Source organism: Chiloscyllium plagiosum, chromosome 35, assembly GCF_004010195.1.
Source record: "Chiloscyllium plagiosum isolate BGI_BamShark_2017 chromosome 35, ASM401019v2, whole genome shotgun sequence".
Lineage (NCBI taxonomy): Eukaryota > Metazoa > Chordata > Chondrichthyes > Orectolobiformes > Hemiscylliidae > Chiloscyllium > Chiloscyllium plagiosum.
Window position 1 is genome coordinate 580,979 of NC_057744.1, and position 16,277 is coordinate 597,255.

The 16,277-nt window shown below is 43.2% G+C and overlaps 1 protein-coding gene across 2 annotated transcripts in view; it reads left to right on the forward strand.

Annotated features, from left to right (window-relative positions):
- The window catches only part of LOC122540570 (rho guanine nucleotide exchange factor 12-like), a 140,755-nt gene that overhangs the window by 110,739 nt on the left and 13,739 nt on the right, over nucleotides 1-16,277 (forward strand). For both annotated transcript variants that reach the window (XM_043676441.1, XM_043676442.1), the window contains 3 exons: nucleotides 8,811-8,891; nucleotides 9,756-9,853; nucleotides 10,448-10,696. In XM_043676441.1, the coding sequence (XP_043532376.1) occupies nucleotides 8,811-8,891; nucleotides 9,756-9,853; nucleotides 10,448-10,696 (428 nt within the window). The remainder of the gene's footprint in view (nucleotides 1-8,810; nucleotides 8,892-9,755; nucleotides 9,854-10,447; nucleotides 10,697-16,277) is intronic.

Here is a 16,277-nt window from a genome sequence, read left to right on the forward strand (position 1 = left end):
ATCCTTCTCACTTACACCCTTGGCTAGCTACTCTGACATCATGAAGGTGGCGATAATACAGTAAACCTCTTGTATTTTGTACATATAGTTTTTGGTGGTTTATGGAGGGTGCCAATTCAGAAGTGTGGGTTAAAACAAAAATTTGCTGTGTATGTAAATGGGGGTCATAGAATTCCTACAGTGTGAAAGGAGGCCATATGACCCATTGAGTCTGCACCAATCCTCCAAAGAGTATCCCACCCAGACCTCTACCTTATCCCTGTAACCCTAGATTTCCCATGGCTAATTCACTGAGCCTAGATATTCGTTAACACTATAGGGAAATTTAGTATGGCTAGTCCACCTCATCTGCACATCTTTGGACTGTGGGAGGAAACTTTTGGAAAGGGTTCAGAGGAGATTTATAAGATATTGCCTGGTATGGAGCCAAGGTCTTACAAGAAAAGTTTGAGAGACTTGAGGCTGTTTTTGTTAGAAAGGAGGTTGAGAGGTGACTTAATTGAAGCATATAAGATAATCAGAGGGTTAGAAAAGGTGGACAGCGAGAGTCTCTTTCCTTGGATGGTGATGGCTAGTACAAGGAGACTTAGCTTTAAATTGAGGGGTGATAGATATAGGACAGAAGTCAGAGGTAGTTTCTTTACTCAGAGTAGTAGGGGCGTGGAGCACACTTCCTGCATTTATATGGTCATTGAATAAGCATATGGATGAAAATGGAATAGTGCAGGTTAGATAGCTTCAGGTTGGTTCCACAGATCGGGGCAACATCGAGGGCTGAAGGGCCTGCATTGTGCTGTAGTGTTCTATGTTCTATAAACCGGAGCACCCTGAGGAAACCCACACAGACACGTGGAGAATATGCAAAGTCCACGCTAACAGTCAACCGAGGCTGGAATAGAACCGGGTCTCTTGTGCTGTGAGGTAACAGTGCTAGCCACTGAGCCACCATGGCATTCTAAAGTTGTAAATCTACGAGCCAAACTCCTTCATCCCTCTGTAGAAGTGTAAACCCTTTTCAGTATCTCCCAGTTTCAGTTTTCTGCCTCCATGTATTTTGTGTTTGGACTCTGGAGTAAGATTTCAACCGAGAACTTTGTATTTAAAAGGCTAGGGTGAGTGAATGCGCAATAATCTGGTAGATGGAGTATAATGTGAGAAAATATGAAGTCGTTTGCTAATTTTCTTTTGTCCTGCCAAAGCAGAGTACAGGATGTTTTTCCTTTTGTATATGCGTCCAAAAACTGAAAAGACCTAAAAACAATATAGTCTTTTTCCAAAGGGCCATCACAGAGAAGTGGTAAGTGGAGCAACAAATGGAGACAAAGAATAATAAGTGCAGAGATAATGAAAAGAAGTTTACAGATAGCTTCGTGTTTTTGATAAAGTTAATGTGAATCCATTCCCCAGTAGATCAGGGTACAATATTTTGCTTTTGGTTGTGAGAGCTAGTAAAAGATTTTAGTGGGTAAGGTAAATGTATCTGAAAACTGAAAATATCCTTCATCCGAAAAGCAATTGATCCTGAGATTTTTGGATAAAAGATTCCTGACCGATATTATTTAGACAGAGAATAACTGGAATTCTGAGGTGCAGAAGGATCTGTCTTCTGGTGCATGAGTCATAAAGTTAGTACTCAGGTACAGCATGTATTCAAGAAGGCTTATGGGATCTACCCTTGATTATCAAAGAAATTGAACATAAAAGTAAGAGTATTATGCTTCAGTTATAGAGGGTCATTCAGAATCTTTAAACTTCAATCAGGTTACAGCTCCCTTTTCTAAAATCCTGTGGAAATAACCCCAATCTGTACAACCTCAGATGGTGAGGCCACATCAATATTATTTAAGTTCAGAGTTCAAGATGAATTTTAAATGTGTGTAGTTTTCATTTCCTTATTTAAGGACTGATGTAAATGCATTGGAGGTGGTTCATAAGAGGTTTACTAGATGGAAACCAGGAATGAGTTGGTTGGCTTATGACAGAAAGTTGGACAGACTGGTTTTATTTTCACTGCACTTTCAAATTGTGAGGAGTGACTTGATTAAACTGTACAAGATCCTGAAGGGTCTTAAAAACATGGATCTGAAAAGAAAGTTTCCTTTTGTGGATCAGTCCAGACAAAATTAAAAATCCAGACAGTTTGGGAAGAAATTGTTTTACTCAGAGGGTTGTATGTTTTTGTAACACTGCCTCTGAAGGCAGTTGTGGCGAGCTGATTGAGAATTATTAAGATCAAGGTGGTTAGATGCATGTTGGACAGGGGGGATCCACCATTATTGGGGTGGATGGAAATTTTCAGTTCGAAACAAGCTGATCAGCCATGAATGGTGGAGCAGGCTTGAGAGGCTGAATAGCCTAAATCTGGGCCTAATTCATATAGAGTCATAGAGATGTACAGCATGGAAACAAACCCTTCGGTCCAAATCATCCATGCAGACCAGATATCCCAACTTAATCTAGTCCCATTTGCCAGAACTTGGCCCATATCCCTCTAAATCCTTCCCATTCATATACCCATCCAGATGTCTTTCAAATGCTGTAATTGTACCAGCCTCCTCCACTTCCTCTGGCAGCTCATTCCATACATGCATCATGAGACAGGGTGGTTGCACTAACACTAAGCAGGAAAAAGGCAGGGAACACCCTCTACACAAATGAAAGGAAAGCCCTAGAAGGACTCGAAAAAGACAGTAACATAATGATCCTACAAAGGGGGCATAATGGTCCTCCTAAACAGAACACAATACATTGAAAAGGTGAACTCACTGCTCGCAGATACTGACACTTACCAACAGGTGGTGATAGACGCAACTCCACAGCTCGAAAATTCCACAGCTACATTGAAGGACCTTTTAAATTGGGCAAAATTAACAAGACAGATCTCCAAAAATTGAAACCTGATGGATCCAACACACTTCGCTTCTACAGACTACCTCAGATATACAAACCAGGCGCACCCCCCCGCCAATAGTCTCACTCCCTGGCACACCAACATACAGACTAGCAAAGGAACTCCACCGTAAACTGAAATATCCTGTCGAAGACTCGTGCCACTCCACCCGAGAATTCCTGAATGTCATCAAAGGCACCAAAATACAAGGGGATGAACTACTGGTATCCTTTCATGTAACAGCCCTATTCATATCAATTAACATCAGCCCGGCTAAAGAAACACTGACTGCACTACTAGATGAACCAAAGACACAAATATCAGACAGCACCAACTCCATCAAAAAGGAAAACATCCTCAAGCTAATAGACCTGTGCCTCACTACCCACTTCACCTTCAATTACAAGACTTCCAAACAAATCAATGGGATACCCATGGTATCACCAATATCAGGATTCTTAGCAAAAACACTAATGCAGAGAGTCGAATGAACAGCCTTCGCCATGATCCAACCCAAGCTTTTGGTCCGCTATGTGGATGTCGCTTTTGTCATCACAAAACGGAACAAATTAGAGGAAACCTACAACATCCTTACTGGCATAAATTTCACCAAAGAGGAAGAGAACAAAATAGACTCCCCTTCCTAGATGTCACAGTGGAATGGACAGTTAATAGAGAACTGCAGACCAGTATCTACAGGAAAGCAACACACAGGCCAGATATTGCTGGGCGTGGTGGCGTGCGCCTATAATCCGGCGACTCGGAGGCTAAGTCGGATTGCTTGAGACCAGGAGTTCTGGGTTGCTGCGGATTATGCCGATCAGGCTGTCCTCACTAAGCTGGGCATCATATGATGTCCCCAGAGGAATCCGGGATCACCAGGTCGAGTAAAGAGGGGTGAATCGCCCCAGGTCGGAAATGGAGCAGGTCAAAGCCCTCGCGCCTGTAAATAGACGTTGCAGTGCAGCCTGGTTAACACAGTGAAACATAGTCTTTTCTCAAAAAAAACTACTCTTGACATTTTGGGGCGGCACAGTGGTTAGCACAGCTGCCTCACAGTGCCAGAGACCCGGGTTCAATTCCCGCCTCAAGCGACTGACTGTGTGGAGTTTGCACATTCTCCCCGTGTCTGTGTGGGTTTCCTCCGGCTGCTCCGGTTTCCTCCCACGGTCCAAAAATGTACAGGTTAGCTGAATTGGCCATGCTAAATTGCCCGTAGTGTTAGGTGAAGGGGTAACTGTAGGAGAATGGGTCTGGGTGGGTTGCTGTTCAGAGGGTTGGTGTGGGCTTGTTGGGCCGAAGGGCCTGTTCCATGCTGTAAGTAATCTAATCTACCGGAGCAATCGTCCCAACATCCACAGACAGAGTTGCTTCAGGACATTATGTAATTGAATTGAATTTATTGTCACGTGTACTGAGGCACAGTGAAAAGCTTTGTCTTGCGAGCAATACAGGCAGTTCAGGGTTAAGTAGCATAGATAACAGCGGCAAAAACAAAAACACAGGTACAGGCGAATGTGAAGAGTTTGAGAGTCCATTAAGTATTCTGATGTAGGGTAGCAACTGTTTCGAAACCAGCTGGTGCATGTGTTCAGGCTGCTGTACCTTCTCCCTGATGGTAGAGGTTGTAGAAAAATATTGCCAGGGTGGGATGGATCTTTGAGAATGCTGGCAGCCTTTCCTGGACAGCGGGCCTGGTAGATGGATTCTAGAGATGGGAGGTTGGCCTTTGTGATTGTCCGGGCCAAGTTCACCACTCTCTGTAACCATCTCCGATCTTGAATGGTACAGTTCCCATACCAGGTCGTGATACATCCAGACAGGATGCTCTCAATGGTGCACCTATAAAAGTTGGCAAGGTCGTGCCGAATTTCCTCAGCTGCCTGAGGAAGAAGCGACGTTTGGCCTTTGTAGCCTGTGCGTCCACATGAAGAGTCCAAGAAAGCTTGTTGTGGATAACCATTCCCAGGAGCTTGACACTCTCCACTCGTTCCACTCTGCACTGTTAATGTGTGTGGGGGGGGGCATGAGTAACATCCCACTGAAAGTCAACAATGAGTTTTTTGGTTTTTGCCAGCATTGAGAATGGCTAGTTTGTTCTCAGTGCACCATTTTTCCAGATCTTCCACCTCGCATCTGTAGTCTGTTTCTTTGCCATCTGCGATTCGACTGAATATGGTGGTGTCATCAGCGAACTTGTAAATGGGCCACAACGCACTGCAGTAGGAACTACGAGCGGCAGAAGAAAAATACCTATACAGCGTATTCAAGAACAATGGGTACCAAATAAGCATAGGCCGCCGAACAACAAACCCAAACAAGTAGACACAATACACCCAGAAACTCTAGCCACATGACCATACATCAAAGAAATCTCCGAGATGACTGCCAGACTACTCTGACCCCTTGGCATCATGGTAGCCCACAAACCTGCCAACACACTGAAACAGCTACTGCTGAACCTAAAGGACCCTATACCAACAACCAGCAAAACAAATGTCTTTTGCAAAATACCCTGCAAGGACTGTAACAAACACTACATTGGGCAAACAGGCAGAAAGCATCAGGATACATGAACTCAACTAGCCGCCAAAAGACAGGACCCACTATCACTAGTATCCTTACACACAGATGAAGAAGGACACCACTTCGACTGGGACAACATATCCATCCTAGGACAAGCTAAGCGGAGACATACGGGAATTCCTCAAGGCCTGGCATTCAAACTGGAACTCCATCAGTGAACACTTCGATTTAGACCCCATTTACCAATCTTTGAGAAAAAGAACCAGAAATGGTATCACCCTCCTTAAGAGACCAAGACACATAACTAGAAAGTAAGACAGAACACCATCGCTTTACCAGAGGCTCACTGATGATGTTACCTAGCATGGTGATGAAACATCTAAGAACAAACCTTCCAGCTCAGTGAACAAGTTTACAACTTGAACCTCAACCTGAGCTATAAATATTCTCAAAAGTTGCAGGCAGCACCCTCTGTGTATAAAGGTTGTCCCTTAAGTCCCTTTTTTTTTCACTCGCCCTAAACCTATGCCCTCTAGTTCTGGACTCCCCCCATCCCAGGGAAAAGACATTGTTTATTTTTTCTATCCACGCCCTTCATGGTTTTATAAACCTCAAAAGGTCACCCCTCAGCCTCCGCCGCTCCAGGGAAAACAGCCCCAGCCTATTCAGCCTCTCCCTATAGCTCAAACCTTCCAACCCTGACAACATTCTTGTAAATCTTTTCTGAACCCTTTCAAGTTTCACAACATCCTTCCGATAGGAAAGAGACCAAAAATGCACACAATATTCCAAAAGTAGCTTAACCAATGTCCTGTACAGCTACAACATGACCTCTCAACACTGATACTCAATACTCTGACCAATAAAGGAAAACATACCAAACACCACCTTCACTATTCTATCTGCCTGCGACTGCACTTTCACAGAACTATGAACCTGCACTCCAAGGTCTCTTTGTTCAAAAGCACTCCCCGGGACCTTACCATTAAGTGTATGAGTCCTGCTAAGATTTGCTTTTCCAAAATGCAGAACCTCACATTTATCTAAATTAAACTCCATCTGTCACTTCTCAGCCCATTGGCCCATCTGATCAAGATCCCATTGTACTCTGAGGCCACCTTCACTGTCCACTACACATCCAATTTTGGTGTCATCTGCAAACTTACTAACTATACCTCTTATGTTCACATCCAAATCATTTATATAAATGACAAAAAGCTGTGGACCCAGCACCGATCCTTATGGCACTCCACTGATCACAGGCCTCCAGTCTGAAAAGCAACCATCCTCTGTCTTCTACCTTGAACCAATTCTCTATCCAAATGGCTAGTTCTCCCTGTATTCCATGCGATCTGACCTTTCTAACCAGTCTACCATGAGAAACCTTATTGATTGCCTCCCTGAATTCCATATAGATCACAGCCACCATTCAGCCCTCATCAATCCTCTTTGAGCTTTTTGAAGTAGTAACGATCAAGTTCATGAGACATGATTTCCCACACACAAACTATGCTGACTATATCTAATCAGTCCTTGCCTTTCCAAATACATGTAAATCCTGTCCCTCAGCATTCCCTCCAGCAACTTGCCCACCACCAATGTCAGGCTCACCAGTCTATAGTTCCCTGGCTTTTCCTTACCACCTTTCTTAAACAGTGGCACCACACTAGCCAACCTGCAATCTTCCAACACTTCAATTGTGACTATCAATGATACAAACATCTCAACAAGGGGCCCAGCAATCATTTCCCTCGCTTCCCACAGAGTTCAAGGGCACACCTGATCAGGTGCTGGGGATGTCACTATCTATTTCCCCACATTCTGTATTTCCATGTCCTTGTCCACAGTAAACACTGATGCAAAATACTTGCTCAGTATCTCCCCCATCTCCTGCGGCTCCACACATAAGCTGCCTTGCTAATCTTGGAGCAGCCCTGTTCTTTCCCTAGTTACCCTCTTGTCCTTGATGTATTTATAAAATCCCTTTGGATTCTCCTTAACCTATTTGCCAAAGCTATCTTATGTCTCCTTTTTGCCCTCCTGATTTCTCTCTTCAGTATATTCCTACTGCCTTTATACTCTTCTAAGGATTCACTCGGTCTCTGCTCTCTATACCTGACATATGCTTCCTTATTTTTCTTAACCAAAACCTCAATTTCTGTAGTCATCCAGCATTCCCTACACCAACCAGCCTTTCCTTTCATCCTCACAGGAGTATACTGTCTCTGGATTCTTGTTATCTCATTTCTGAAGGCTTCCCATTTTCCAGCTATTCCTTTACCTGCGAACATCTGCCCCCAATCAGCTTTTGAAAGTTCTTACCTAATACGTCAAAATTGGCCTTCCTCCAATTTAGAACTTCAACTTTTAGATCTGGTCTGTCCTTTTCCATCACTATTTTAAAACTAATAGAAATCTGGTCGCTGGCCCCAAAGTTCTCCTCCACAGACACTTCAGTCACCTGCTGTATCTTATTTCCCAAGCGTAAGTTTTGCATCTTCTCTAGTAGGTATATCCACATATGACTCAATCTTCTTGTACATACTTAACACATTCCTCTCCATCTAAACCTTTAACAATATGGCAGTCCCAGTCTATATTTGGAAAGCTAAAATCCCCTACCATAACCCCCATGTTATTCTTACAGATAACTGAAATCTCCTTACAAATTTGTTTCTCAATTTCCTGCTGACTATTAGGGGATCAATAATACAATCCCAATAAGGTGATCATCCCTTTCTTATTTCTCAGTTCCACCCAAATAACTTCCCTGGATGTATTCCCAGGAATATCCTTCCTAAGTACAGCAGTAATGCTATCCCTTATCAGAAACACCACTCCCCTCCTCTCTTGCCTCCCCCTTTCTATCCTTCCCATACCATTTGTATTCTGGAATATTTAAGCTGCCAGTCCTGTCCATCCCTGAACCCATGTTTCTGTAATTGCTATGATCTCCCAGTCCCACATTCACAACCATGCCCTGAGTTTATCTGCTTCCCTGTTGGGCCTCTTGCATTGAAATAAATATGCTTGTATGTAAAACATAGTGGTACATAAAGGGGCCTCTGGGACTAATGACCTTGTATTATAGAATTGAAATTAATTGAAAATGGGAAAGTTATTCCTTTTTGCTGTAAACATTTTTTAACATTTGCAAGAAGGATTTTAAGGTGAGTGTATAAGCAGCTCGAGATTTTGAAACATTATAAATGTCGGGACAGAATCCCCAGCAGCAACTAGTAGAGAAGTGAATAAATATTTCAAAAACTAAAAAGGGCATGCATGGTCAATGCTATTGGTTATTTGGTTAAAGGCAGTATTATTGAAGTTCAGTGTTTGAGGTGCAATTTTAAAATGCTGTTTGGTAAGTGATCTTTGCCTGTTGAATTTACAGGTGGCAGTATTTAATCACACAGACATCAGGATCAATTAAACCTCCAAGCCACCATGTGATCCCTGAGCCAGCAGTTACAGAGTAAGTAATTCAGTCATATTGAATTACATTGCTGATGCTAACTTTTCAAAGAGAAATTGGTAAAGATTGATAAATGTGTAAGCACAATAGGCATGTACAGGTACAGCTATTGCCTAACTGCTGCTAAGGACAGGGCAAATGTGTGGAGTAGGTGTATCTTGGTGTAGAGCTTAAGTTTTGTTAATATCATGTGAAAAAGGCCAGTTGCCTTCTTGCATTCCAGAATGAGACTTGGTCCATTGACTGAGTTCTGTACAGTGTAACCAGAAATAGTTTTGTGATTCTGCAATTGTGCAAAAGCAAATATTTGGTTATAAACAGATGTTGCCAGTCAAAGCAGACTCAAGGAATCGCTTTTGGTTTCTTGTCTATTTTTGAATCTACTTCTCTTACCTCCCAGAACCATATTTCTCCAATTCTGGTGTCTTGTGCCTCCTTTTGTCTTCACCTCACTGCCAGTGGTCATGCTTTCAATTACCTAGAGTCCATGTTGGAGAAGCTCAACAGATCTGGCAGCATCTGTAAAGAGAAAAATAAAAGTTAATGTTTCAAGTCCAGTGAATTTGTATGAGAACTGTTCTGTCTACAGATGCTGCCTACTGAGTTTCTCCACCACTTTGTTTTTATTTCAGGTTTCCATCATCTGCAGTTCTTTGCTTTTATCTCTCACTAAACAGGTCAACCTTATTTTTTAAAACACACATCTTTCGGTAGCGCTCCTCAGATACTGTTTGCTGATTAAACTGTATGAAGTGTCCAGGATGATCTTTTGCATAGTATACCTGGGAGATGGTCTTTTAAAAATGAGGCTATGATGGTCCCAGATTGTTCCCTAATAAATGTAACGGTCAGGTATTTCCACAGGGGTGAGCAAGAAGACGAGGAGAATCTGAGCACACTGCAGCAAAGTGGATCAGGCAAAGTTTTGGGAAGAATGTTCGGCAGCAGTGAATCTCCACAAGGTATCAATATCCATCAGAGGCTAATATATTAACAGTGTTGCAGGTGACTAGGTGCACAAGTCTTTTGAAGTGTATATGACAAACCTCTTAGTACCTTCTTTCTGCAGAGGAAACTGACTGAACTAATTTGTTTTGTGTTTAAATGCATTGAGCCCATGAGAAAATGAATCATCTAACATTGTCACTTTTCTGAGAGCATCTGATCATGTGGTTTGTCTGTGATTCTGAAAAATGCAATTGAAGGAAGATGAGATGTGTAGAGATGGAGCAGCTTCTGCCGGTGTATCCTTCAAACTGGAAGTTATATTGATTCTTATGGCATTTACATTCAAGAGGTAGCAACTTGTGATTGTAGTGAGGCAGGTCTCCTCACAGGAGTGTATGTGACATGAATGCACAATGGCTCCTCTACATAACCTGTATGAATATCACACTTTAGTTGTAGCAGGTACTTGACTTACATCATACAGGATTGTGTATGTGCCTATTTACTGGTGGTCATACATACATGGTGAATGCTAGTGCAAGTTAAAGCAGAAAAAAAATGTCCTGCCATTTTGAGGGGTCTTGAGTAATTACCAGTCTGCATTGCAGGTAAAGAGATGTCATCTGGGACTGAAGATACTCTGAATCTCTCCGTGTCAAGCCAGCAGAAACCTCATGTAGTCCCGTCTATGCAAGGGACAGATGAGCAGAACAGACCCACGATGGAGTACACCAGCCTCCGCAGATCAACTGATCAAAGGCTACCCCACAGAAACACTGAGCCACGCTATTCAAGTCAGGGTCAGTCTTCAGGCTCACTGCAGTTCTGTTCCCAAGCAGAGCTTGCACTAACAAACCGTAAGTGAACACCTCACACTGTACCGTGTGCAAATGGCAAGATGCTCCTTAGGGTCACAGTGGGCCTTTTCAGTGCTGGTCAACACAGACAGCGTTATTGGTGTGTAATTGAGGGCTTTCAGAGAGCTTTGGTAATGGTAGAATTCTGAGAAGTGTAGGGCAATGGAGGAACAATACATGCCCACCGATCCCTGAGGTAGCAGAGGAGGTAGGTTAAGGAGGCAAGCGAGATACTTTCTAATCAGAGAGGTTAGTCCAGAACTGTATAAACACTAATTAGTCCACAGCGAGAGTTTAGATTAGATTAGATTAGATTAGATTACTTACAGTGTGGAAACAGGCCCTTCGGCCCAACAAGTCCACACCGCCCCGCCGAAGCGCAACCCACCCATACCCCTACATTTACCCATTACCTAACACTACGGGCAATTTAGCATGGCCAATTCACCTGACCTGCACATCTTTGGACTGTGGGAGGAAACCGGAGCACCTGGAAGAAACCCACGCAGACACGGGGAGAACGTGCAAACTCCAAACAGTCAGTTGCCTGAGGTGGGAATTGAACCCGGGTCTCTTGCGCTGTGAGGCAGCAGTGCTAACCACTGTGCCACCGTACCGCCCACAGTTCTGTTTCTGGTTCAGCTAGTAAAATGTGATGACATGGAGAAGGTGTAGAGAAAATTGTCTCTTGTCAATAGGAAGAAGGAGGTTTATGTTGGGATGAGACATGAAGGCTCTGTTAGGGCGCTTGAGAGTTACAAGTTTGCCAGGAAAACCTAAAGACAGAGCTGAGAAGAGCCAGGAGGGTATATGAAAAGTCGTTGGCAGACAGAATCCAAGAAAACCCTAAGGCTTTCTCTCGGTAAATCAGCAACAAAAGAATGACTAGAATAAGATTAGGGCGAGTCAAGGACAATAGTGGGATGTTGTGCGTGGAGTCAGAGGAGATAGGGGAAGCACTAAAAGAATATTTTTCCTTAGTACTCACACTGGAAAAAGACAATGTTGTCAAGGAGAATATTGAGATCTAGGCTACTAGACTAGGTGGGATTGAGGTTCACAAGGAGGAGGTGTTAGCAATTCTGGAGAGTGTGAAAATAGTTAAGGTTCCTGGACTGGATGGGATTTATCTGAGGATTCTCTGGAAAACCAAGGAGGAGATTTCAGAGCTTTTGGCTTTGATCTTTTTGTCGTCATTGTCTACAGTAGTAGTGCCAGAAGACTGGAGGATAGCAAATGTTGCCCCCTTGTTCAAGGAGTAGAGACAACCTGGTAATTATAGACCAGTGAGCCTTCCTTTGGTTGTGGGTAAAGTGTTGGAAAAGGTAATAAGAGGTAGGATTTATAATCATCTAGAGAGGAATAAGTTGATTAGGGATAGTCAACAGGATTTTGTGAAGGGTAGGTCGTGCCTCACAAACCTTTGAGTTCTTTAAGAAGGAGACCAAATAGGTGGATTAGGGTAAAGTGGTTGATATGGTGTATATGGATTTCAATAAGGCATTTGATAAGGTTCCCTATGGTAGGCTATTGCACAAAATATAGAGGCGTGGGATTGAGGGTGACTTAGTGGTTTGTATCAGGAATTAGCTAGCTGAAAGAAGAGAAGGTGGTGGTTGATGGAGAATGTTCATTCTGGAGTTCAGTTACCAGCAGTATACTGCAAGAATTTGTTTTGGGTCCACTGCTGTTTGCCATTTTTATAAATGACCTGGATGAGGGCGTGGAAGAAAGTGTTAGTAAATTTGCGGATGACACTAAGGTCGGTGGAGTTGTGGACAGTGCCGAAGGATGTTGCAGATTACAGAGGGACATAAATAAGCTGCAGACCTGGGCTGAGAGGTGGCAAATGGAGTTTAATGTGCAAAAGTGTAAGGTGATTCACTTTGGAAGGAACAACAGGAATGCAGAGTACTGGACTAATGGTAAGATTCTTGGTCGTGTAGATGAGCAGAGATCTCTGTGTCCATGTACATAGATCCCTGAAAGTTGCCATGCAGGTTGATAGGGTTGTTAAGAAGGTTTCTATTAGTAGAGGGATTGAGTTTCAGAGCCAGATGGTCATGCTCCAGCTGTACAAAAATCTGAGGCGGCCATACTTGGAGTATTGTGTACTGTTTTGGTCACCACATTATAGGAAGGATGGGGAAACTTTGGAAAGGGTTCAGAGGAGACTTACCAAGATATTGCCTGGTATGGAGGGAAAGTTTTACCAGGAAAGGCTGAGGTACTTGAGGCTGTTTTTATTAGAGAGAAGATGGTTGAGAGGTGACTTAATTGAGACATAGAAGATAATCAGAGGGTTAGATAGGGTGGAAAATGAGAGCCTTTTTCCTTGGAGATGGTGATGGCTAGTATGAGGGGACATAGCTTTAAATTGAGGGGTGATAGATATAGAACAGATGTCCAGAGGTAGTTTATTTACTCAGTAGTAGGGTCATGGAACGTAATGCCTGCAACAGTGGTAGACTCACCAACTTTAAAGGCATTTAAATGGACATTGGATAAACATATGGATGAAAATGGAATAGTGTAGGATAGATCGACTTCAGATTGGTTTCACAGGTCGGCGCAACAGAGGGCTGAAGGGCTTGTACAGCGCTGTAGTGTTTTATGTTGTAAATTTGGTGAATTCTAGTGATATTAAAAGATTGGATAGATTATCTTGGAAAAAGGATGGTTAAGGGAGAGTTGAATGAGATATGGAGAAAGTGGGCTGGCTGTCCTTGAAGCTGAGGACATTGAGGTGACATTGACATATTCAAAATTATTAAAGATTTTGACAGGGTAAAGAAGGATATTGTGCTTCCACTGGTTGATATGTCAATAACTAGTGGGTCACAATTTCAAGAGTGTCAGTGAGAGAGCTAGGAGTGAGTTGAGAAGCTTCCTTACTCAGTTGTTAGGATTTGGAATGTGCTGTATGCAAGAGTGATAGAGGCAAATTACATTTGATTTTTCAAAAGAGCTGGATATATATTTGAAAGTGATTAATTTTGACAACTACGGAAATAGGGCTGGAGAATAGGACTAGCTGAGTAGTTCTTTTGGAATGACAATACGATACAATTGGTTAAATGACCTCCCGTACTGTAAAATTCTATGAGGTGGGCCCTGGAGAATTAGTTGGAAGGATTATTTCCATTAGCGGAGAGGTCTGTCACCAGGATGCTTAGATTGAAAGTAAGTGGTCAAAGGCTTAGTGAAGAATGAAAAGGTGAGTTTTCACCCAAAGGGTTGTGCAGTCTGGAACACTCAGCCTGAAATGGTGACAGACCATAAGGTATAGGAGCAGAATTTGGCTATTCAGCCCATCGACTCTGCTCCATCATTCAATCAAGGCTGATATGTTTCTCAACCTCATTCTCCTACCTTTTCCGTGAAACCTATGATCTCCTAATTAATCAAGAACCTAGCTATCTATGTTTTAAATTAACTCAATGACTTCGTTATCACAGAGTTGTGCAGGTTAAGTCCACATTTTCACCAACATACCAGAAGAAATCCCTCCACATCTCCATTCTGAAGGCTCATCATTTCACTCCGAGGGTGTGCCCTTTCTTACTAGTGGAAATACTTTCTCCATGTCCACTCCATCCATCTCTCTCAGTATCCTGAAGGTTCAATCAGATTCCCTTCATCTTTCTAAACTCCTTTTGGGTACAGAGTAAGAGTACTAAACCATTCCACATATGACAAACTCGTCATCCTTCATGTAAAACTCCTCGTCCAACAACAGTGCATCCTTCCTCAGAATCATACAAACCCTGTGCTACGGAAAGAGACCATTCAGCCCATCAACACTGCACCAACCCTCCAAGGAGCATCCCACCCACACCCACCCCGAATGCTGTACACCCACATTTATCATGGCTAAACTGCATAGCCTGCACATCCATAATTTAGCATGGCCTATCCACCTAATTTGCATATCTTTGGACTGTGGGAGGAAACAGGAGTACCTGGTGGAAGCCCATGCTGACATGGGGAGAACATGTAAACTCCACACAGATAGTCACCCAAGAATTGAACCTGGGTCCTTGGTGCTGTAAGGCAGCAGTGCTAACTACTGAGCTATCGTGCAGCCCTAAAGTGATATATCTACAAGCCAAACTCCCCTTCAGCAGATGGATGAAGTGTAAACTCTTTTCAGTATCTCCCACTTCCAGTTTTTGCCCTCTCTGTATTTTGTGTTTGGACTCTGGAGTGGGATTTGAACCCAGAGTTTCGTGGTTCAAAAGCCCCAGTGCTACACACTGAATAATGGTGGACGCTAATGCGGGGCCCAAAACTGCTCTCTCTGTTCCAAATGTGCTGTCATCAGATCTTGTATTCTAGCACTCTTGAAATGAATGCTACTGTTGCATTTGCCCTACTAACTGCCAACTGAAACCTGCATGTTAACCTTAAGAGAATCCTGAATTGGAATTCCTAATTCCCTTTGTGTTTTAGAGTTCCATAGCCTTTCCCAGTTTGGAAAATAGTATATACCTCTATTCCTATCGAAGTGCATAACCCCGCACTTTTCACACATTGTATTCCATCTGCCATTTCTTTGTGAAAGCCCTAGTCAGAGCTGGAACATATTTAAATCTAACACACTGTTACAGCCCAAGAGCTGGAAAGTAGGATGAGGCTGCAGTGTTTTCTTTTTTTGCTGATGGGCCTAATGGCTTCTTCCATGCTCTAGGTTTCTTTGACTGTTTTCTGTAGCAAGTACTTCATCTTAACAGGGAATGGAGTGGAGAGTAACTGGCTCAGCATTGTACCAGATAGAACATAGAAAAATACAGCGCAGTACAGGCCCTTTGGCCCTCGATGTTGCACCGATCCAAGCTACACTCGCCCACTATCCTCCATATGCCTATCCAATGCCCATTTAAATGCCCATAAAGAGGGAGAGTCCACCACTGCTACTGGCAGGGCATTCCATGAACTCACGACTCGCTGAGTAAAGAATCTACCCCTAACATCTGTCCTATACCTACCACCCCTTAATTTAAAGCTATGCCCCCTTATAATAGCTGACTCCATACGTGGAAAAAGGTTCTCATGGTCAACCCTATCTAAACCCCTAATCATCTTGTACACCTCTATCAAGTCACCCCTAAACCTTCTTTTCTCCAATGATAACATCCCCAAGTGCCTCAGCCTTTCCTCATACAATCTTCCTACCATACCAGGCAACATCCTGGTAAACCTCCTCTGCACCCGCTCCAGTGCCTCCACATCCTTCCTATAATATGGCGACCAAAACTGCACACAATACTCCAGATGAGGCCGCACCAGAGTCTTATACAACTGCAACATGACCTCAGGACTACGGAACTCAATTCCTCTACCAATAAAAGCCAGTACGCCATATGCCTTCACCGCACTATTTACCTGGGTGGCAACTTTCAAAGATTTGTCTACATGGACACCAAGATCCCTCTGCTCATCCACACTACCAAGTACCCGACCATTAGCCCAGTACCCCATCGTTTTGTTATTCTTCCCGAAGTGAATCACCTCACACTTAGCTACATTAAACTCCATTTGCCACCTTTCTGCCCAGTTCTGCAGCTTATCTATATCCCAC